The sequence below is a fragment of the Aquila chrysaetos genome, chromosome 21 (genome assembly GCF_900496995.4).
Source record: "Aquila chrysaetos chrysaetos chromosome 21, bAquChr1.4, whole genome shotgun sequence".
NCBI classification, from domain to species: domain Eukaryota; kingdom Metazoa; phylum Chordata; class Aves; order Accipitriformes; family Accipitridae; genus Aquila; species Aquila chrysaetos.
In genome coordinates, this window is record NC_044024.1 from 119,554 (window position 1) to 143,823 (window position 24,270).

At 40.5% G+C, this 24,270-nt stretch overlaps 1 protein-coding gene across 6 annotated transcripts in view; it reads right to left on the reverse strand.

Annotated features, from left to right (window-relative positions):
* Positions 1 to 202: 202 nt before the first annotated feature.
* LAS1L (LAS1 like ribosome biogenesis factor) overlaps positions 203 to 24,270 on the reverse strand; it is a 38,384-nt gene continuing 14,316 nt past the window's right edge. For 3 of the 6 annotated variants that reach the window (XM_029997526.1, XM_041118987.1, XM_041118989.1), the window contains exons 8-13: positions 21,048 to 21,133; positions 19,843 to 20,058; positions 18,510 to 18,645; positions 17,572 to 17,951; positions 14,920 to 15,061; positions 2,240 to 3,649 (exon numbers count right to left, since the gene is read on the reverse strand). In XM_029997526.1, the coding sequence (XP_029853386.1) occupies positions 3,523 to 3,649; positions 14,920 to 15,061; positions 17,572 to 17,951; positions 18,510 to 18,645; positions 19,843 to 20,058; positions 21,048 to 21,133 (1,087 nt within the window). In that variant the 3' untranslated portion in view covers positions 2,240 to 3,522. Of the gene's footprint in view, positions 611 to 1,729; positions 1,947 to 2,239; positions 3,650 to 14,919; positions 15,062 to 17,571; positions 17,952 to 18,509; positions 18,646 to 19,842; positions 20,059 to 21,047; positions 21,134 to 24,270 lie in introns of those variants that run through there. The other 3 variants (XM_029997527.2, XM_041118988.1, XM_029997529.2) reach the window with 3 other exon arrangements.

Consider the following 24,270-nt stretch of genomic DNA (forward strand, 5'->3'; position numbering starts at 1 on the left):
TCCCTGACGCTTCATGTGAAATCCTAGCTAGATGAGAATTGTAGCACAATCTTATCCTGGCAAAATCATGCAAACTCACACAGGACAATATCAGCGTCACTGAAATAGGCAGGGCTCAATAGCCTGGCTAACGAGGGGAGGACCAGAGGACACTTTCCAGAATACCTGACTGAAAAAGGAAAAACAGGATCCAGAAAAAAGGTTTGCCTTCAGTCAGTTCTATTTATTAACTATGAGAAAAATTAAGGAACACTGAGGGATTCCCAAATATTCTAACTGTATTTGGCAAAAATCAACTAGAGCTAAAAGTTAATGTTAGTGGTTAAGCAAGACAATGGTTACCACACATGGAACTTAAAACACACCACCTTTATAAAATATTGATTTTACATGGTAAAAATCAGTAAATCTTCATGAAAAAAAATATATCCTGGAGTGGCTATTTCCCCATCACCATTACTAGTTGTTCCATGCCACTTATCTTGTGCAATATTGAAAGCCGCAGAGCACTCTGCTGTCTTAGAAAAGTTGAAGGCCACTTTTTATTTTATGGAAGTCATTCTGGGTCCATAACAATCCTCCTGTCACAGGAATATTCAATTCTGCAGAGCTGTGAGAAGACGAGAAATAAAGCACATAAGCACTGAGCTGGTTTAGAAGCTCACATCACCAAAGTAATGTTGATAGCACCTTAAACTTAACAAGTTTTATTTCAAAAACAAAAAGTCATTTCTCATTTTTAGCTCTCAACATTTAGCTGCTGCAATGTCCTTAGTTTTTCATCAGTTCATTCAAGAGAGGCAGCAGTCCTGAGGTGCCAGAAGTACCAAAGCACAAACCAAAGGAAATGTTACCAGTTACCAACAATTGTGAGGGAGACATGACTTCAAAAATAACCACACAAGAATTTTCATCTGAACCTTCATCTCTCCTTTGCAGCTATGAATACAAGCTCATCAGGTGAAATGCTAACACAGCAAGTAGTCAATATGAGAACAATCTGTCAGAAGCTACAGATGTTACAAAGCCTATATACTCTGCACAAGGAAACTAGCCATTTCTATGGCTTTACAAAGAAGTCACAGAAACTAGTGCTTTCAGAGACTTTAAAGGAAGTTGTTGTTTGGTGATACCCACAGCATGCCAAATAATTTCTAATTTTAGAAGGTGGTTCACTCAAACAGGGGTAAAATCCCTTTTCATAGCAGAAGTTACCCAGTTAGGGCTGAGTCCCAGGAGGTCCCCCAAACAATGACCCGTTTACATGACAGCTCGCTAACACAGCATACAAAGCAACAAGTAAGATTATTTTACAGAGTGTTCCTAGACATAAGGCACTGTCAAACACAAGGCTCAAAGAACAGTTGGAGAACGTAAGTAAACCTTTTCCTACCCAAAGTTTTACCATGTGAAGGAACTTATATCACTACCATATTGTTAAGTAGGTCAGATAAGGGTTTGTTTTATCATTTTTGTTCATTTTATGAGAATGGTGAAGGTGAAAGCTAAATTTTATCAATAAAAGAAATTCTTAAAGGATCCACTTGAAACCTGGTATCTGAAATTGTGAAGGAGAAACAGGGAAAATGTGTTTGTCTTGTGCATGTTTTTCACTTTCTCTATTCCTTATGCCCAAGGAAAGCTCATACACTCCTAGCTATAACCTAGCATCCTCCAGGATAAGAATATATTCCCTGCCTACTCACTGTCTTTACCCTTCAGCACGTATTAACCTCCCCTCTCACCTACCTGCTTATGCATCTCATCCTTAGGACAACAAAATCCAGTCATTATCCACGACCATCATGAATCCCATTTTTGAAATGTCTGTGCAACCACTTGATCCAATCCCTAAAGCAATTGCACATCAGCAACTCCACCCTCAGAAAACTCTCCAAGTGGTCATTATTTGCCGAGTTTGCCCCTCCTGTCAGGTAAAACTGACACTGGGAATAAACAAAAAGCACATATGCTTATTACAAAAACCAAAACGACTGCCTGAGGATGACAGCAGCTATTCAAAGTTTCCGAGGTTGCCACAGCAACACTAAACACAAACTTTGACAACACACATACAGAGCATACACCAGAAAACCCACCAAAGAACACAATCTTTTGGGATCAGGGAGGAAGGAACCCCAAGCTTTTCCAAAGTATCCAAGCATCACAGGAACTTATGTCTCATGTTAAAATAAAACCAAAAACCTCTGAAGACAGAAAATAATTTCTGCAAACAAGATTGAGATGTTTGGAAGGTTTTATTTATACAGCAACTTCAAGCTATACACCAAAAAACTCAATGCCTTTTCCAGATGTTCAGTACAGGAATAACTGGCTATATAGCAGAGGCTGTTGTTCAGAGCTCCTGAGAGACAGATAATTTCTCCTTTAAGGTCAAAACACCTCTTAGACACTCCCTGTTCAGATGAGACACTGCCAGAGGCCTTGCAGACAAAGCCAACACAGAAACATCACAGCTATCACACCCAGTGTAATGACGCAACAGTCTTCCTCTGGCTGTTGGAAACTATCCTGAATTCAGCCTGCTAATGGGAAAATTTTTCCTCCCTTGTGATGTATACTCCTCATCATTCATGACTTCACAGACCTGCTGTCATTCCCAGGACAGGGATTCAGGGGACAGACACTGACATCATTCTCTGTCTTAACTGTACTGCAAGAAGGTTGCCAAGAACAAGCTCATCATAGCAGATCAACCACTTTTCAGGAGGGAAGAAACTGGAGTATCACCAAGCAGAATAACAGCACTTTATTATTTGGGATTCAAGGGAGAAAGTGCCATTTCCATAATAAGTGCTACTTTTTCCCCCAGCCACTTGCTTGCCACTAGTTTCTTCCAATAGTATATCTGCAAAGACAGCTAAATACGTGACAATGGAGTACAGCCTCAAAATTCACTGGGTTTGGGTGGATTCATCTTTTTTGAACTATTTTGCTTCTCTGAGATCCAGGCTATTCTGTTTTGGAAACAGCATGCTCATCTTTGGGAAGATCTGATGGCAAACCACAGAAACTGTGTGTAAAGGGTTCCACAAAAGTGTTCCACAAATGTCCAAAAGTTCCACAAACTGTGTCATAAGTGGCAGGCAGGAAACTATGAGCAGAGAAAGAACAAAAAATAACTTATCCAGCATCCTTGTGGGGGAAAACTTCGTGGATAGCTAGGCTGTTGCTTTCAGCATAGGGAAGGCACATTCTCCAATTTTCTGAACATCCAGAAACAACAACAAAAGCAGAAAAAGAAGTGAAACACAGGAAAAGAGATGGGCTCTTGGTTGTCTCTCAAGATAGAGCTCATCTTTAAAAGGGAAGGGAGGTTGTCAACTGAAACGTATTTTTCCTGGTATGTAATCAAGTTTTGCTACAGATTCATAGGAACTATTTAGTAAGAAGCACAGACCTCAAACAAGGCAGGCAGAATTCAGGCAGATTTTAAACAACATAGATTAAATGCATCATAAGATCACCAAGCACTCCATTCTCATCTGTGGACCTGGTGAATTAGGGCTGCAGCAAGAGGTTCTGCTTCTGTGACATGACTTGTCCAAAGCGCTTTTTCCAAATTAATGTCAAACTCCATGCTCCAGGAAACCCATTATGCAGTTCATTACCTTCATTTGCTTTAAGTCTGTGGAGCCAGAGAGAAAGACAAAGACAGCCACAGCTTTTAGAAAGGGCGTGTCCCATTGCCTATACTGCAGATGCTTTTTGCAAGCATCTTATGGATATTTTCAAAGTAAAGTGTCAAATTTTCACAATCTCTCATACCATACTGTGGTACCCCTACAGTCAGCCTGCCAGAACAGCTCTGTGCAGATAGAGAAGTTGGAGGGCAGTATCAAAGGAGCAGCAAATAGCAAACACCCCTTCTGGAATAGCCCATACAAACCCCTTTTGAAGGGGAAGCAGAAAACCCATGTAGCTGCAAGACTGTGGACAAAAGTTTCTACATAGAAGAATACATGAGAAGTAGGCAAGAAGATCTATTCCCCTCTGCCTCTGGGCAAGTCAGACAACCTTTCTGATGGCACATGGCCTTTGGCAAACAGAGAAGCTGTGATGCAAGGGAAATAAGAATAATGAACAAGCTGCTGTTGTAACACTCCTGATGAAATGTGGATTGTTTCCAGGCACAGCTACAGGAATAAATCAGGTTCTGCTCCTTTTTATTTCTGGTAACAACAGGTTTTCCTCATGTGTCTTTCTAAGGTTTTTTCCTTGGCCTCCTGCCAGGCTGTGATCTGAGTGGCAGAAACTGTCTGCCCCTCTCACCCACACAAAAGAGATGCAGAATCATGTGTTACTTTTGGCCTGGTATGTGCTTTTTCATTTTCTACATGGGTATTTTCTAGTAATACAAGCTGCATGACACATTACACTTCAAAAAATAGCCAACTGGAAGCAGCACATCAGGAGAAAAAGAAAACCACCTCCCTGGCTGAATATAGACGAAGCTCTTGCAGTCACTCCTCTCTGTATCTCTGCATCTTAGCCCACATGGAAAACAATTATTGGGTGCAGAGGGAAAAGCAACACCTGCTGGCTTTTTTCAGAGTCTGCACAATGAAGCACTGAAATCTATGTGTCTGACTTGCAACTTTTTAGTCTGCAATCAGTATACAGTCAGTCCTCACCATGACTAAATCATATTTCAAAATGCAGTCCAAGCATCTTCCTCCAAAGGAACCTCGTGCTACTGATAATGGAAGGAAACATTAAACCGGTCAATTAGCTTGATCTAGACCATTGCAGAATTTGATCTGCCAACATGAGAGACAAACTTTTCTTTTGACATATTATTTGCTGCTTGTGACCTGCTTGCTGAAATGGTTTACTGGCAGGCCTAGAAAGAACTCTCAGTCACAGAGGCGAAAGGACAGCATAATACTTGCTAACCTATGAGAACTCTACCATTTAATGAAAATAAAAGCTATTTAAAGACTCCCCCCCCGCAGTCAATCACAGATCAAAAGATCTTCAATTCTGAAGCCAGTAAAGAAATGATCATCCTTTCAAAAATGAGGGGGGGGGGAGGGGGAAGACATATCTGTTTCTTTTTCAGGGTATAAGACTCCAAATACTGTTAGGTGAACAGAAGTTGCACAAAGAAATCAAATCCACAACATAAACACTCCCACATTTGCTCTCTGAGTAGCCAGAACTAGGTGCTTCAGAAGACACCACAAAACCAAACAGAAACAATAAAATACTTGTATTACAAAGTTGCTGTTTCCCAATCGCAGGCTCTTGGTGGTTAACTTATATGTCCTCAGATATACTACTCCTGAAAAACAAGTACTAACTAGATTCCACTGGATAGTCTTACTGTTCCTATTAACACCTCAAATTAGTTTTTGTTTTGGACAAAAGCAGTTACATGTGGAGGCTTGTTTTCAATTAGTTTTTAGGTTACTACTAAAACTACTTCAGCAGTTTATTGCTATTATCAGTTTTCATTGAGGAAGTGGGAAGAGAAATGAGCAGAGATATTTTCATAAAATCAGTGAGGTTGGAAGAAACCTCTTAAGATTGTCTAGTCCAATCCCCCTGCTCCGGTCATCTGGAACAGGCTGCCCAGGCCCATGTCCAGCTGGGTTTTGAATGTCTCCAAGGATGAAGACTTCACAATCTTTCTGGGCAATTTATTCCCGTATTAACTACCTTTAAAATTCAGAGTGACCCAAACAATTTGCCGGCAGCTATGCCTAGCATGCCCTTTTTCTAAAGGATAAGAAATGTCACCTTTGTGTGCTTTTTCCTGCTCTTTGACAACTCTGCTTTCTGTAATTGAAATTTGTCCCAGGCCTTTCTACTACTGCACTGTGACTGAATTTCTAGAAGACAAACCCAGTATGCTACATCAGGTCGCTGCATACTTCTGATGCCATTACATTATTTTTACTGTTTTTTAAAAAAATCTTTAAATAAACAAATTGAGGTTGTTCTTTCCTTCCACAGAAAGGTTTCCATGAAGCTGTCCTCTGTGACTACCATTAGTAGTGATCTTGAATAGTTTAAGGTAAGCGAGAGCCATTCCATGCCAATGAGCAGTATAAATTGTGTCCAATGCTGCATCACAGTGCATTTATTCACACCGATTTGCATCACTCAATTGCCTGGTTTTAAGTGAAGGCGGGGGGGTGGGGGGGAATACAGGAATCACATGCAGCAACATTTAGGATACTGTTTCTAACTGAAATGCATTCATTAGGTCTCTTCAGCTAAATGCCCTTTCTTCTGTTTCAACAAAATAGTTCTCGGTAGTACTGGGAAACCACAAGGCAAACAGTATCAGGCAGTTGGGTATCAGAAAGTATCTACCATAAGAAGCAAGCAAAGTATGCCACACCATTGGAATGTGTGCAGATAACCAATTCAACTGCAAACACAGTCATAAAATACACCGGACTAAGGAAGAACAGATAAGCTGGTCAGCCTAATCCCCTTTGCAACAGACAAGTAATTTCTAGAATTCTATCTTCCACTTTACCTTGAAGCTGCCACCATATTCCCTTGCTATCTTCTTGGATTCCAGTTCTCTCCTTCTGTCATTTCCTAATAAACCCAGGAACCTCTCTCTCCCCTCAGGAAAGGGGAAAGCCTTCCCCAAAGAAAAGAAAAACCCAAGCTTCACACTAATTGCTTCCATTCAAGGAAGGGCCCAACAGCTCTGTTCTTGTAGCACAACTCAGTTTTTACAGTGCATCACAACACTACTCACTTGAAAAGACCGTATTAAATCTGTAACAGTACAGAACAGTGTAGGCAAAATATTGCTGTGGGCTCAAATGAATGTGAATGTTTTGAGCCTAATCTCAGTTTGTTTGCTAGTTTAGGGACCGAGCTTAATGTCGAAAACAAAACCTTCTCGCTTGATCCAAGACAACCCATGGTAGATAGAGCTGAGGTAGGATACACACCAGCAGAAATGGTAGAGGAATGAACCTTTTTACTCACCAACTCAATCCTATTTTTCTAGTATAAAAATCACCTAGACTGCCATGCTAATTCTTCACAGCATCAATGAGTTTCTCTGCTCTGGCAAAGGGTGCCTCTTTATTTCCAGCATTCAAAAGCAGGCTAGAGCCAGCTTCCTGCTCTACTGGTGCAACCATGCTTTTCTTGAAATAAGCACAGGTTCTAGGTCTTTCAGATTCTGTTGTAACCACTCCAGCCCACTCTCCATCCCCACATCTCTGGCAATAAGAGAACAGAGGTTTGCCATGAGAAATGGTTTGTCGTCATCTCTCCCTGCTCCTGTTCATGCATAAATACAGTATGAGGAAACATGCCTCCAGCCATCAAACCATGCTCCCTTCCCACAGGTTTGCTTTTTCTCCAATATCAAAAGCAGTTAACAACAATAAATTAAAATTAATCCACCTTCTGGATTTGCCAGTGGGTTTTGACTCATCTTTTTCCTGTCTTTTAGGCTAGAAAAACTCTTTAAACTGGTACCGTCTTGTATACTCATGACACCACTGGTGCCTTAAGGCACTTCAGTACCTTTGTGCCACTAACACACGCAGCGTAGAAGGCAAAGAGGTATGAACAGGAAGAGTAGTATGACTTGAAGCAAAGCCTCAGGTTCTTTTGAGGCACCTGCTGGACAACAAGGTCTTGTAACTTACACGAGAATCATGTAAGAGCAATTATAAATCTTGTCACTGACATTATTTAAAACGAGGTCTCTTCAAAGATGACAACAGCAAATTCTGATTAAAGCAAGTTTCAAGACAATTTACAAATTCCTAGAAGCAATTAATTGTATACCTCTATGGCAATTTCACCACTGAATATATGCTGAAATTGTTTCATACTAAAATATGAAGAAAAGGCATGCAGCAATCTATGCAGAAGACTGTTTTCAAGACAATATGAAAAAAACAGCCTATAGTGAGAGGAAATTGGTAAGTGTGACCTTTGCTATTTTAAGTTTTCAAGGTACTACTTTTCCAGCATACTTCTGCTATGCTTGTCTTAGCTGCCACCACGTTCCACTCAAGAAGCGGCTGAACTTTAGGGTTAGCAAGATGATTCTTTATGCACCTGCTTTGTAAATTGCTTTGGTTTTCTCTGCAGTAAGAGTTCAAGAAGTACAAGTAATTCTGTGCTACACAGAACAGGCAACAGACTGTGCAGGTCTGCAATGCAGCAGTTAGCGGGGACTCATTCTGCTTCTGTAACATAATCATGAGGCACTGCACTGCAGCATAAATCAGCTCTTACGCGATTTCTTCAGGAAGTCAGCTACATCGTGTACATCACTTTCCCTCTTTTATTTCCATGGTATACAAAGAGAACAGAATACCATAGGTAAAAAGTGAATGATACCCTCAACCTTAACTGCAAGATATTTACTGATGGCTCAGGCTTCCCCTCCCTTTTTTAAAACAAGGTTTCTAAACCATCTTCTGTAATTGGTTTCACTGATGGCTAGTTCCATGGCAACATCAGTATAAGCCTCTCTGCAAAGCGCCACCATAGAAATTACACCCTTGCCCCCAGGACAGGGATTGCAGAAAAGGTCTAATTCTCTCCAGGGCAATCTACTACTTTGAACTATAAAATGAAACAGCAGCTTCCTCCTAACCATAAAAGTACGAACAACCAATCTACACCAACTACTCTGTCATGAATTCCTTAATGTCACCACACGTTTTTTCATATCCCTGCGAGCACCAAATAACTAGGCATTATCTACAAGAAAAGCATCAAAGAAACTGGAAAAAACACATCCTTCCAGCTGTCCACTTGCAGATACCAAGAGGATTGTTTTGGCACATGTGAGCAAGAATTTATAATGCAAATTAGGTTTGTCTCTTCCAGGAACAGAGGAGCTGTGTGCCTTGGCAAACACTTCTGTCCTGGTTACTAGCAGCTTATTCTCCAAGTCAAGGTAGGGACCACAGCCAAGTGTGTAAGCAAGTACTATGGCACTAATTCCTAAAGATGACCCACGTTATTCCAAGGTTCTTGCCTCTGCTAAGTATCTTTAGCAAAATTTCCCATTACAGTTACACAAGCATGGTACAGAGCAGAAATTCCTGGAAATTTATATACTTCAGCTAAGCCTTGAGCCCAAGAACCTCTTGGCAATCTTCAACTGGCTGACAGACAGTTTTTTCTATCCTACAGCAACATATTTGCTCTTCTTCTGTGTACAGACAGGTTGACCTAGCATTTCCCCATAGCCATGTCTGTTTTGTATGTCTTGTTGCTTCTTTTCATATACCCAGAAGCATGGACCACTTATTTCTAATTTTTTTTGCAAGCCATGGAATCATAAGCAAGTCCTAGAAGGTAAAACCTAGAGAACATTACCTAAAGTATGGATAAGTAACAGCTCACTTGTGGAAAACCATTGAACAGTGCATTGCAAAGAACAGCTTACAAATAAAGAAAATGGTTAATTTGTAACTATGAGAATCAATTTCAGTATCTAATTAGCAGTATAAATATTTTTCTCATTTTGTTTTAAAACTAGAGTGACTCTACAGCTATGCATTTTTTTTAAACCTGCATGTTGCAGGTTGTTTATGACCAAGTATATAAATCTGACCTTCCAATGCTTTTTACAGCATGGAGGGGAGAAAAATACCCCTGACAAGTTTGTTATGAGAAAGAGGCCTTTTAAAAAAACAGCCATGTGTATCTCCTATACTATTAACATTCAGGGAGAAGGGAGGATGAATGCATCCTAGATCTTCCAGAGGATGCATCATGCTGTTAGGGTCCAGATTTAGCTGCACATCAGTTCCAGTATGTAAAAGTGTTTGCACTAGCTCAGATCAAAGGTCTGAGTTCCCTGCCTCCAACTACATTCAAAAGCAGATGCATAAGTAAGCACACAAGCACAGAGGAACAGTGTTCCCAATTACCCTCACACCTGCCAGCAGTTTGTGGATCTGAAACTTGTTGAGCCAAATGCTCAGCCTCACGTTTAGATGCACTTGTTGACATGTGGGTGTTTGTTTTGTGTTCGGGGTTTTTCCTTAAGATCCTTTAAAGATGTGTCTTTGCAGACTACTCAAGCAAGAATCTCAAAGCACCTTCACAGACATCGTAACTCCCAGAACCACAGTTCCAGCTTCCATGTTAATGACACTGTGATGCTTTGCTCTTGAAGCATGATAAGGAAAGCAAGTTTTGGAAAACTAGAAATCTTACCACTTTGGACATTTAATGGATCTGCAAAAATCCTAACAAGTTTTACCTCCCAAAACTCTTTACTACCACCCTTATATGCCCTCCAAATCCAAAGAATTAGATCACATTTATTCTGATGTCACAAGAGGTGATGTTAAGTCAGGGACAGACTAGAAGCTTTACCAAGTCTAATCATAACACTCAACTACTGCTTGCCAGTGCTGTAAAACTGCCAAGACTTGAACTGCTTCACATGATTCACTGCAACAACTGAGCATCACAAAAGCAGCTACAAGTGTCAAGTTTGCTAAGGAGAAAGGAACATAACTCTGAAGGTGCAGCAGGACCAGGTGCACCCAGTGGTTGCTTGCTTCATGGTTCTGCTTTCTAGTTGTTAGGAACTGTGATGGAACTCTAAACACAGAGGACTTTTTCTTGTTGGAACACAGCCAAAATACCTTGGAAATACTATTTGGAAAACATCTCCAGGTCAGCTGCCAGCATCCACAGCTGAGCCTTTCTTATGAAGGGCTAGCAAGCAAAACTTCTAACAGTAGTAGGAAGGAGGATTTAGTGGGGATTAAATGAAAGCAGACAAAACCAAAGTAAAAGCAATGAGAACACAGTTAATTACCTTGCTGATGACAAAGCAGTAGAAACTGCAAGGTATTTTGCCAGCTGCAGGAGCGGCTAGCAGTATACTGATGTCACAGACTTTTGATGAATTTGGGATATAGGAGAATGCTGTCATGGTGATAAATCTCAATTCGTCACCTTCCCTGTGAGAGTATAGGAGCATATTGCCACTGTTGGCACTTGTATTCAACAAAACAAACAACTACCTGCTCACTCTCATGACCACAGATGCTGGAAGCTGCAGCAGAATGACCACTGGTATGGGGAGGGAAAAGGAGGCAAAGTGGCTGGGGCTGGGAGACCGACAAAAGAACCACCAGATCATCTCTCTAACCACCTGCAACTAGAGGATTAGAGGTAAAAGAAACGGACACAGATTACCAAAGATCCTAAATCACTCCTGTTACGATATAATGTGTGGAATAAAAGTGGCAAGGATAAAATATTGGTAAGCATATCAGCTGCAAAAATCCGGCAGCACCATAGCAATAGCTTCTGCTTGCTGTTTTCTCTCCAAAAATACTCGCATTTCTCAGGAATCCAGAAATAGAAAAGCCTGGTGGCTTTTTTCCTCTTCTGGGGGTCTTTTGCACTGCCCCTCCTGCTATCAAGTTTAGCCCATTAGATAAGAGGCATTTGGCAAGGATGGAGTTTGTATAATCTCATCTCGGCTCCCTTTCCCACAGAAGGCTGGACCAGATGATGTTTCGAGGTCCTTTCCAGCCTGGGTTATTCTATGATATCACGTTATTTGGAATGGAGCAGAGATGCACATGAGATGACTTATATTGGTAATTCGACCAAAACTTTCTGTTCTTAATTCTATTCTAAATTTTATTTAACAGAGATGTTTCCACACTCGAGAGTAAAGCTGTAACTAATCACACTTCAATACTAGCACTCACTTTAACTCCTGCTGACACTAGCAAAGACTTTGTTGAAGTCCAAAGCAAAATGGCAAAAACATTTATTAGTAATTTTAGTGAATTTTTATTAAAAAACTTAATTGAGTAATACATGCTGTGGATTTTCAGACAGCAGACTTTCGTATGGCCAAGTTCTATCTCCTTTAACATCTACATCAGTGGTATGATATAAAGTTTGTATCTAGAGGAATTCCTTTGCTTGTAGAGCAGAACCTGGAATCACTAGGTGATTTTTAATTCCTGTTACTCTAGAAACCACTCCGAGAAATATACTGGGATTATAGAACACTTGAAGGCTACAACACACAAGCCAGAAAGGGCACATGCTAAAGCTGGTTTCAAGTAGCAGCTTACAAACAAGCCAGAACAGTGAATCACACTACTCCACATACACTTCATTACAGCCTTCATAATGATGACTCCAGCTACCGTGTGTAGAAAACTCAAGCGAGCCAATGAGGATCAGATTAAGAAACCCCCATCCATCTCGTCAGAGCCTGCTGGCTAGATGCTGAAGGGTACTGGTTACTGCAGCTAATTAGAATTCTGCTGCAGAATTCTTATTCTTATCAGTGATCTCACCCACCTAAATATCAAGTCAAACAGCTTTATGTATGAAGTCTTTGAGATCAAGTATTCTATCATTTGTGACTACAGTGAGAGTGCTGGGGCTCTGCAGACTAGAAGCAGATATGCAAATCCCAGGAATTTGCCTTATTCCCAACATGGAACATGTTGCAAGAAACATGATCCATGGCTGGCTGACACCAAAGGGCTCTTCTACTGAATCAAAAGGGGTTTTCTGCATCTAGTATAGGTTTACTCTTCTTTTGGGAATGATAAACTATCAGAAGACAAATGGTTACCTGCTCTCTTCATAGTCTGAGAAGAAATTCGTGCAGCGCTCAAAGCATAGGTCTTGTCAGTGATTAACATCATTGAGGAAGACTCAAAAGGATAACTTATTTAACCTTTTGATATAAAGAGAGGCAGGTTTGGTCCTGCCTCTAGTAGAAATGTTGGAACCAATGACTTCATTAAGTATTTGGACCGTTAGAAAGAAGAGCAGTAGGAAAGGAGAGTTTCTTTTTGATTACCCAGCAATCTCCAAGATGCTAATTTTACATTTCAATTGGATGAATCAAGCAGAAACGATACTCTCTCAGCAGGCCTGAACTGACAAAAGAGCAGACTAGTCCCCGGGAGGATGACCAAGAGGATGGAGAAGAATGGAAACCTTGCTCTTTGGAAGGTTTGGAACTGGAAGCTAACCTGAAGACAACTCTGAATATGTGAAAATACGTGCAAGAGCTCTTCCCAATGCAACACCCCAGGCTACATGACTGTCACTGTTACGTTTTTTGGAAGCTACTAGATTGGGCCCATTGGGCTACTACATTGGGCCCATCAACTACAGGGAAAGAATCACTGATTAGAAAGTTATCCTATCAAGCATTTAATAACATAACTGCCATTCATTTATATTCTGAAGTATTCCTTGGATTAAGATACATATAAGCCCATCTCCTATTGTGTATGTGATGAAACTGATTCGACAGCTCACAGCGTTCAAGTTCCTTTGACTTCAAAGGGTGAAATAATGACCCTATTAAAATGTCTTCAGTGAGATGGTTTAACTGGATAAGCTTCATTTAGTAACAGAGTTGATCTAACTAAAGCTTTATAGAATGCTACCATTATTTCCATGACAACCTGTGTTTCTTTACTGAGGTCAGATCTGCAGCTTAAATTACTAGCTGCAGCTCTGAAAAGGTCACTCAGCGATGCAACATACTGTGGCTGAGGATCAGAGCCCCAGTTAATAGAAACTAAGTTTTCAAGCCTGCTGAGGCTGTGTTAGTAACTTCCAAACTGCTAAACAGCAGTATCTCATAATCCTTGCAGTGGTTTCTTTTAGAAAGAACAGGAGGAGTGAAGATGGTAAGATTATAAATTGACTTCCTCAAAGGATACCATGGAAATCACATTTTTGATTGCCAATTATGCCACTGCATTTAACTTTCAGATACTGCAAAAGACCAAAGGAGTGCAAAACAAAAGTACGTTTGAGAACGGCAGCAAATACAAATAGCAGCTCTCAGACTTGATGACAGGAAAAGATGAAGGAGACAAATGCAGAGAGGTAAGCATTGAGAATATTCTTTCAGCTTTGAAGGATGACTGTTAGGGCTTCATGAAGTAACTTCCTATGATACTGGTGAGTTGTCACAGCAATACAGGTAGCAGTAACTTCTTTCTGACCGTGTCCATCAACAATGCAAGCATACTGTCAGACTAATGCAGTACAAACAAGCAGGAAGAGTGTCCTCTTGCCATGGGGGAGGGTGAGGAGAAGAGAGTTTGTCTCATGCTGGGTTAACCATAGGATGAATAACTGGGACTGCAGTGACATAGACTTTACTCAGGAACCGTACTATAGTCTCCATTTCAAGCATTCAGAAAAGAGACATGTTTGCATTCACTGATGTGAAACTCTCAGCATATTCGCCACCCCAGTTATGTAAAGCCAATTCCTTCCTCAGGTGTTAGAAAAGTAATCTGCAGTCAACGACTTCCTGTGGCTACCTTCTCTCCTCATCCTCAGGCTTTTCCGCTAATGCACCTCAAAGTGCTTCAGCAAACCACTGTGCATTTTAGAATGACTCCTCCTTCCTATACAAGATTAGCTAGTCTGGGAAAACTGACATTGGGGGAGGCTAAGTGACTTCTGAGGCTTCTAGTCTTGAACACTTTAATTGCAAGGCCACAGTTCTTCCCATTAAAGTTATTAATCCTAGCGTATCACCAGACAGATTCTGCATCAGCTCTCAGTAGCCTGTTTTAAAAATTCTGCACTTCCAGACTAGTAACTCTACAGAAGGCTGTATCTTACTAACAGCATCAGACAACACTGAAAGCTGTCAGCAGAGTCTGAAGAGCGGACTGTTACACTATTACACCAGCACTGCAAAGGTCCTTTCAAACACACACATTACTTGAAAACTCCATGAGAAGCGCAGTTAGTAGGTATTACAGATAGTAGTAGATATTTGGGTCAAACTATTTAGTCAAACAGAAGTAAAAAGGAAATCTCATCCTTAATTTTTCACACCATATAGTACAAGGCACAGAGAGACAAATGCATTTCATGGTTCAGGGGCAAAGTCCTGCCCGCACCATTACTCACTTTGTATTGGAAGACTTCCACTCATCTCTCACTGGCTGATCAAGCAGGGACATCATGGAGTAATTATCCAGCATGAGACCATCAGGGTCATCTGTCTGACCTGGGAGTTTCCCAAGAGGAAAGTCTTTCCATCGTACTTCATCTGGGTAAAAACAGTACATAAACAAGAAGTATGAGCTCCCCAGAGAGATTTTCAAAAAACAAGATCCCCGCAAGTCCACAAATACTGTCTCACGCAACTCAGCCGTTCAGCAAAAATGAACAAGCTCAGGTACTCAGCAAAAAACAGTTTGAACTACAGTTCTAACTAATTTTATTTCTAACCTTACTATCTCTTCCAAAGAAAGTCACTGTAGCATGCGAGACATCAGGGACACATCTGGAATCACATAACATCACACAGTCTACACAGTGCAGCTCATCCAAACCACTGTGAGACAGTGTCCATTAAAAGAAACCCCACAGTATTCTAGAGCAAGCCTTCATATCTACCTTCCTCTTTTAAGCATACTTTCATTTGAAACATACACATTGACTTACTTACATACGTTCATTTTAAAAAATTACTCTGCATACTTCTGTAAATGGAAAGAGCCATTTGTACACATATGAAGATAAAAACCAGCACTTTTGCATCCAGTAGCTCATTCCTCCAGTGAGACTAAGCATCAGCTTCTTAACAACTCACTGAGGTTAGCAGCTGCACAGCAACAGTGACTAAAGAAGAACTGAAACCACAAAAGTAGAGTAGTGTAAGGCTGGGGAAGCCTAATTAACCAATAAGGCAATTCTGGACAGACAGGTGGGCTGGGATGAGATGGCAAAGAAAAAGAATATGACAATGTCTTGGAAATTCTGCTATTTGTTTTTACAAGCACCTATTGCTGTTTCCTCTCCATGACTTCACATTTGTTAAATTCGGCTTCCAATGGGGACCAGAAACTGCACAATGGTAAACCATCACAACTGATAACGTCAGTGAGTCCATTCCTTTATATTGTGATGCCAAAATTTCAAAGGCAGTTCCCAATAGGGAAATCCCCCTTTAAATTTCATTCTTATTTCACATCTAACTAAATGAAAGATACAAATTGCTATGTGTCATTGTTTTGACAGTAAGATTTCTTAAGCCTATGTGCTTTCTTGATACCAGAACACTTATTTCTGGAATGCTTACTAGCAGCTCAGCAAAGACCAGCAGACAGAAGCCTTCAGAAGATAAGGCACTCCACTCCAGAGAGCCAGCAATAATTACACACATGATTTGAGACCCCTGCTAATCATGTATAACTTGGCCATTTCCTTCTCTTTGCCTGAAACTGATTTGTTTTGTGTACCTGGTATCTGCTCAAAACCCCAGGCACTGCCCTAAAGAACCAGCAGATTTATTTGTTTTAACTTTTATACCATTCTTGGGCATTTAATAGAACAAAACCAAAAAACCTTGACATAGGATAGACCTTTCTAACTGTTGTAATTTTACAATTAAAAAAGGGGCAGAAATAACATTTGGTAACATTCAACGCAGCTGTAAGGCAAATTACCGTTATATATATTTAACAGGCTAAGCCCTCTCTCTGGGGAACAACCTAGTAAATAGTTGATACACCACATGTAGTCATGGGTTTGTACATACCTACTGGCTATAGTTCAAATTGTTTAAGGATGGTAACTACACAGATGTTATTCAAACAGAAATTAAGTTTACCCATAAACAACTACATAAACAGAATCTTCACCAAAATCAGGTGGTTCAGGACACAATGCATGTTCCTTCAGTGAAAGCTTTGCTTGATCTGAACCAAAGTCACTGAAGCAGAGGACAATTTTGCTTCTGTTCTCAAAAGGTCCAGCTCTAACAAGCTGTTCACATCTGCCAACCTGCTTAGGCAGATTTTTATTTTTTTTTTTGACTTGGGAAAATTTCCCTGAGTGGGGTACAAGAGTTCATTGTCTTCTAATGCCTGCTTTTCTTCCTTTAAATATCACTCTGCCTCCAACTCCTCTCCACCAACCTCTTCCTCATGTCTTCAAGTCCTTCCATAAATCACTCATCCAAAATCTCCTTAGCTACAGAACCCTCTACCCCAACAAGAAAGTATAGCTACCACAATAAAGCTAACAAAACATTGGATATACTGTTTATTACCTCTAAAAACTTGCCTTGCTCCTTTCTTTTGCTTGCCACCATGTCATAACAGCAATTTTCCTGGAGCTTGGAACTTAGGAGCATATGACTAGTGCTTTCCAGCACAGCTAAACTGTGCTTTCAAATACCCCCAAGTCTGACAAACAGAAGTCAAAGAAACATCCGTATTTTCTTTGCCATTCACAGCTGACATACATGCTGCCCTATCAATTGAATACACTGAAATTTTAAACAGTTTGGAAAAGCCTGATAAAAAATTCAATGAGGCAGTAACAACATGCTCTTGGAAACAGCACTCACAGTATTTTAAGAGTTTAAGAGAGATGACTCCTGCACATAAACAGAAGACTGGAAAAAAAACAGTTTTCAGTGAGATGGTGTTTAGATGACTTTGAAGTACATTTCAATTCTGGCCAGGCCCAGAGGGCTGAGATGCCTTTGCATTTCAATTAACATTTGCCAGTGACAAAGATTGTCTCAAGTCTTACAAAATCATTTTTTACCTGCAGTGATCTGCCAGGCAGACCCTTGCAGTGCTGCCCTTTTCTCAGCAATAGCCACCATGTTACCGGAATGAGCAAGTCCTTCCAAAGGATTTGTTTCAGTTACCATCTCTTCTTCCTCCTCCTCCACCTCCTCTACACCATCATCTCTCTCCAGCACATCTTCTTGTTTCTCTACAGTCTGCCCTTGATTTTTAACCTGATTTTCTTGCCTGGCCCTCCACTGTAGGCTCTCTATAGTGTAAATTGGCTGTTCACTGCAGTCTGAAGAGAGGCCTGGACTGGACAAAGGGCCACCTCCTTCTGTGTAAACAGAAGCGAGATAGAGAAGGTTCTTCCGCGAAGAACGTGGCAAGCGAGGTCTCATGATTGTGAGGATCCTAGAAAGAAAAAGGGCAATGTAAAAGTCTTAAAAGCAAAAAAGATTCCAGATAAAGGCTTATCAAGCTGAGCAGCCTTTTACATGTGAGTTTCCTCCAAGGACAGCTCGCTCATTATCTCCTCTAACAGGCAAATCTGATTATTCCCTGGTGGGTGGATGCTAGAATACTCCCTCTTTGTGATTAAAATTGAGGACTTGGGATACTTCTAACTGAATTCCTGCTTTGCTGTTTTCATGTGAAAAAGTTGTGCTAAATTCATATCTCCTGTATAAGCAGTCACTTCTCTGCTACCAAGTCACTTTTCTTCTGACCAGGTTGCTGCTTTAATACTTCCCCAGATAACCTCCGCTTTTCATCTCCTTCTTCTCCTTGTAGAATCAATGGGGAGATGAGCAGCAACAAGCAGGGCTTTATATGCACCTGCCACAATTTCTACTAGATGCAAAGGTAGGGAAGGGAACACAGCTATAACTCAGCATATCACAAGGGGGCTGGCTAAAGCTGTTACAGAGCACCGTTTGCTGTCCCTTTTCTAGGTCACAGGATCAAACTTACAGCTGAAGAAGGTGTGGGGTTGCCCAGCAGGGAGCTTCCAAGCAATTATCAGTCAGTCTTATCCACTGCAAAGGAACTTTATGGAGGAACAGCTCCTTCGTGGACACCTGTTTGTTACAGTGTTGTCTTTTCTTCCCTTCAAAGAAGATAATGAAAACAACAAGGTGCTCAAAACTCATTAAAGATATGCCCTTCATCCTTTTGCATTTTTTTACTGGAACACTCATCCTCAAATAAGCTGGCATTTCAATCCAAGTCCAAGACCAGATGTACTGACCAAATACATCGAGGTTGTTACAAGGGACTTGCCAATGCACTGACAGCTAGCTTAGCTCCACAAGACATGACCACAGTGAGGTGCAGACGTTCCCAAGCTGGTTCTGTGCCTGCCATCCCAGACAGGAATGCCACAAGATGTGTTTGTACAGTATTGTCCCAAATAAATGCAGTACACTGCTTCTGGGACCCAAGATGATTCCAGATGGCACTGCAATGAGTAGACTTAACAGCTGGGAACTACTGCTATTCAGGGATCTTGGTACATAATAGATATGGGCAGCACTGACTGAAAGCATCAAACATTAACGCATGACTGCCACAGATACTGGCAACACCTCGGTGCAGACTGAGCCAGACCGGGAGAGGACAGAAGAGGTGGCAAAATTAATCAGCTGGAAACCTCCTCCGGGATACACTATATCGCAGGATAAAAGTCCTGTTAACAGAATTCCTGAGACACACTTAGAATAATTAAAGCTCTTCTGTGCCCCTGTCTCTGGAGTGAAACATACAGTTTGCCAATTCTAAGGAGTTAGGAACAGAAAACAAATTATTACTTATTACTTTTGTGTAAGTTTAGAAGGCATGAAAATCCTGTGATAGGATTAAAAAAGGACAGCAGGACTATATAAGTATTTTGAAGAGGCAGGCTTCTGTTAAGTGAGGAAAGAACTGGGAACAGCGAACTCATAACAGGTTGCATATGACATCTTTATTTGTTATCTCCTACTGTTATTTTCTACAAGTACTAGTATCTGGAAAAAATAGCACTTAAGTGCCTGATCTTTTCATGGGAGAGATTGGCTTTTCCTATCTTGAGGAGACTGCAGTGAAGTTAGCAAAAAATTGAAATTGTTATTGACAACAAATGCATGACTTACATAAGCTGCAGGTTGAAAAGTGTAAGAAATGCAACAATAAAAGCTCTACTTTCACACAACAAAAATGTAATAATTAGGCTATTGCACTTTCCATCTAAAGGTCACACCACTCTCCCAGTTTTCGGAATAGTACAGAAGAGACTCATACACACAGGAATTCCAGATATACTCACCAGCATTTACTTTGGCAATGCCAGTCAGCATCTCAGAAATCCAGTTGATCAAGAACTGAGGCCGCAGTTCTGAAGAGTCAGAACATTCCTTCAACTCCATAAACATTTTCTCTATTAGGATCTGTGTAAAACTTCGGGAGAGGAGGCCTGTCAGCAAAGGCTGCCAAAAGCAGTAAAACGTCTGAGGAATTTTGAACTGCCATACCTCTTTATTTGCTGCAATAAGAAGGAAAAAAAAAAAAAAAAAAAAACACAACCCCAAAATCACTGTTTTGTAATTTTTCATGAACCACAGGTGTGACACTTTTTCCAAACTAAAGTAGTTTGTTCTGAGATCACTGGTTCCATGGTATTTCCTAGGATCCTCACTGAACCTGGAACTACTATTTTCTTATGTTATTTTCTTATGCTAGGGAAGTAAAATAAGCAGCAAATTAATAATTAACACAGCAGCTCAATGAAAGCAAAAAATACAATGCCTGATCTAATCACATGGTAAACCACAGGAAAATCTACCTGTTTTGCTAATCCCTTTCCAGTTTCAGCTTATTTCACACATAATGAAAAGCTATTCTGTCTAAAAATATACTGCAAAGAGAAGGCATGTTTAGCAAAACAACACAGAATCAAAAAGCTCATAAATTTTTCCTGCTGTAATATAGTCACAGAAATTTGAGGATCTTTCTTGGAAAGTTCTTTGGCTGGTGTTTCCAAGAGGTCCCAGGGAAATACACAAATTACTAATTTTCATTGCCTTTAGGTACTTAATTCTCTTGCAGAAAATCCATGCAACTCCACACGTATGGGCAGCAGCATGGAACTAAATGCAACTGATGAATAAGGCTCAAAAAAACCCCCATTTAGATTTGCTTCAAAACTTCACTGTAGAAAAGAAACTAGTGGGAGTCCATGAAGTCAGTTAACTACTGCAGATAAGGGCAGAGATGCAACCTTCAAAAGATGTTTTGGCCAGGCAGCATTCAGTGCTGAAGAGCTGTCCTTCCATGGTAAGAGATTCCTGCAAAAGCAATAGCTAAGCATGGCCATAAAGGGGTCCGGAGAATAGGTCAAAAGATGTTTAAGGACCCGGATATATGAAAAACATGCAAAGAATTATAGATTTCAATATAATGAGAAAAAAAGAACAGACTTAGACATAACACTAGCTACAGACTTTTTACTTATGTGGTGCCCAAAACACTAACCTTCATACTTGATATTTAGCATCTTCAGACAATCCATCTTTGGGATGAGAAAGCCATCACTGAGAAGAGCTTCAGCCACTGTCTCCCTAGAGCAATCAGAGAGTCTTATTAATGCCACTTACTCCTTTACCTATCAAAACACCACTTGCAGCAGTTCTGAAACAAGTTTGAGAGCCAAATACCTGGAACTATGAGGAGGTGATGTAGCTTGTTGTAAGGCCCTAAAATTGTGTGCCAGTTTTGGGCTGGCTATATCCCACTAGACGTGGAGGGAACAGGCAGTTGTGCTAACTGGAACAGAACCAGAACCTTGAAAGAAACATTTCTGCTTGAGTTGCAGAGGCAAGTATCTTGGTATTTCAAAAGCACAGGAACATTTGTCATAAACATATCAAAAGCACAGGAACGTTTATCATACTGAAATACCTATGGTTTGCAGTATAATTCAAGTCTTCTGCCAGCAGGCCAGCCAAGATTTGAGGACCTCTGACCCACAGAGCTAGGTTAAATTTCAGGGGAAAAGCCAACCTCATTGACTTCCTGGCAAGGCACACCTTAAGGCACAATTCACACAGCTGTTCAGCAGATAAGTTGCAGTAGGGTCACAACTCCTCTTCCTTACAGTACCTACAGCTCTTTTTTGGATGTCTCCTGCCATTATAGCTATCCTGTAAACTTCAGATAGTCTGACAGCACTGAATGGCCCAGCTCAAGGACCACTTCATCTCCTATTAGGCTGGCTTAATGCAAGTGGAAGACTGAGGAGACCCACATAGGTAGGCTGAACTGATCCTTGAAGGTAAAATACAGCAAAAGGGACAGAAGTAAAATTCCCACAACTACCCCAATATCCAGCCATGGGATTCTCTTGAGTTCTTCTGTTCACGCTTCTATCCATTAGCTTCTCTATCCATGCAAAGATACAGCACTAAAATAAACACTTCTCAGAATAAAAATCAAGATGACTATTTTCAAACACTGAATAAATTCCATAGAAACAACTGCTTTTGCTATCAGATTCATTTGATTTGGAATGGTAGTACCCATGCCACACATGGCATACTTTGGTATGGTATGGACAAGAAAATTTGTCTTCTCCAATAGGAGAAAACAATAGGGGTGACTTCCAAATCTAAACATGCAGGCACGACTTGAATCCAACACAGGATTTTTATAAATACAAACAGCAGCTAAAGATCTCAGAGTGCAGAAACAACACACACAAGCGCTAGACCACTTTGTCATAAGTAAATGATGTAGTGGGAGATCAGAAGGCAAGTGGTAGAATGTAATTTGTTTCCAAAAACAAAATCCAGTTTCAATCCTCTTCTCTGGAAACTATTCTGGCATAATTACCGTTATTCCTACATGCAATGACTGATCATCACTACTATTAAGAACATCTCCACGCAGATGGCAGTTTCAGTAGAGAACCATTTAAGCAGAAGAACATCTGACTAAAAAAGGTCCACTGGGTCAGTTCTCTGAAACAGACAGCAGAGGATCCTTTACAGTTAGCTCATTTTGCTTTAGGTCTAAAGGAACCTTCTGCCCCCTCCACAATCCAAATTACAGGGTATGTCGATACGGGAAATGAAACGCTTTACTCAGAATTACATAGGCATTCTAAATTAAAAAAGCACTTTCATAGGTCACTTGACATATTCAAAAGAACTCATAAACTCTGTTATCTCTGAGTCCATAATCCAAGCCTCTGAACCTAATGAAGTCACAACCTTGTCAATGCATTCCGTGCCAGCCTTCACCCCTCCCACATGGTCTGTCTTCCATAAGTGACCTAAAAAAAAAAATTCTCTCTTAACTGAAAGCAAGAAGCTGAGTCCTTAAATTAAGCACCTTCAGAAATACATAGGAGACTGCAGGAAGAACCCTGTCTTCAGCCGAGAAGGGAAGTACCGTTAGTCAGTCCTTCAGAAAACTTAAGACAGAGGCCACTAGGGAAGCACTAGCCCAGCTGCATTTGTGATACATGACAGACTCTATGTGACTGAAAGAGTAAAGAGTCACAGCATTTCAGGACAGATATGAAGCAAAGCAGAAGCAATTACCACAATGGTATTCAAAAACAACTTCTAGGAACCTCTGTGTTCACTTATATAAACATCTACACACAAACATATGTCTAAAGCTTGTGGAGTTTCTTTGGTTTTTTGAGTAAAAGAGTGACTTGATTATAAGTACTTGCACACTCATTGCTGCTTTGGTAGCATAATACTATTCATCTTCTCAAACAAATATCATGGTGCAGAATGGACTGGTAGCAAGGGCTACAGAAGATAGAGCTTTTATTGAGTTTCTGAAGAAGTAAGAGAATCTGTGACCATTCACATAAAAACATTTAATGGAGAGTTGCCTCTAAAGATAAATCTGCACTTAAGAGAAACCCCATGCCATATCACTGTATTTATGTTGCTATATAAAGACTAATGGAAACCAGAGTGTGATAGGGTCTCATTTTCAATACAGTTAACATGCTGTTATTAATAAATAGAAGTAGAAGGTACATGTATGAATCCATTTTGGGCTCTCAGAGAAAATGTGTAGGTGGTTCTAAAATGCTGGACATAGGCACAGCCTTCCATTAATTATAAATACAACAGCTTGTGTTCTTTAAAAGTTGCATCTGGATGCTGGAATAAAAATAGCATGAGATGAAGTAGGCACTCAAGGATGAAATACAGGAGTGCTAAATCCAAGAGTTTGCTCTACCATTCTGAGGCTTCCAACTCACCTCTGTCTCCCCCTCCACAATATGAATGTACTTGTGATTTGCCTGACTGTTCATCATGCTCAGCCAGCTCAGCTTGGTTCTTACTGGGATTTAGCATTTGTCCATAAGGACACTTGTTACATGTAGCCTAGCGTAGCACTTGTTCAGATGCAATGTGGCATTTGTCTTGTTATTACTCTGAAACGAGCAACAGAGTGGAAATCTTCCAACCGAGGACAGCTTCAGCAGAAAACACAGATTAATTGAAAAATTATTTTCTCTCTCAAGCAAAACTGTATTATTCAAGCAACTTTCTAACATTAAACAATGTAAAGGCCTGGAACAGGATTCTTTATTAAGCCACCTGCATGTTGCAAAACAAGTAACTGTATGCTATCAAGATTCTCCCTTAAGGATACAGACAGGAGAACAGGGCAAGTTGGGTTTTGAGACCTGGCTGCAGGAAGCAAACTCCAAAACTTCCTGAATAGT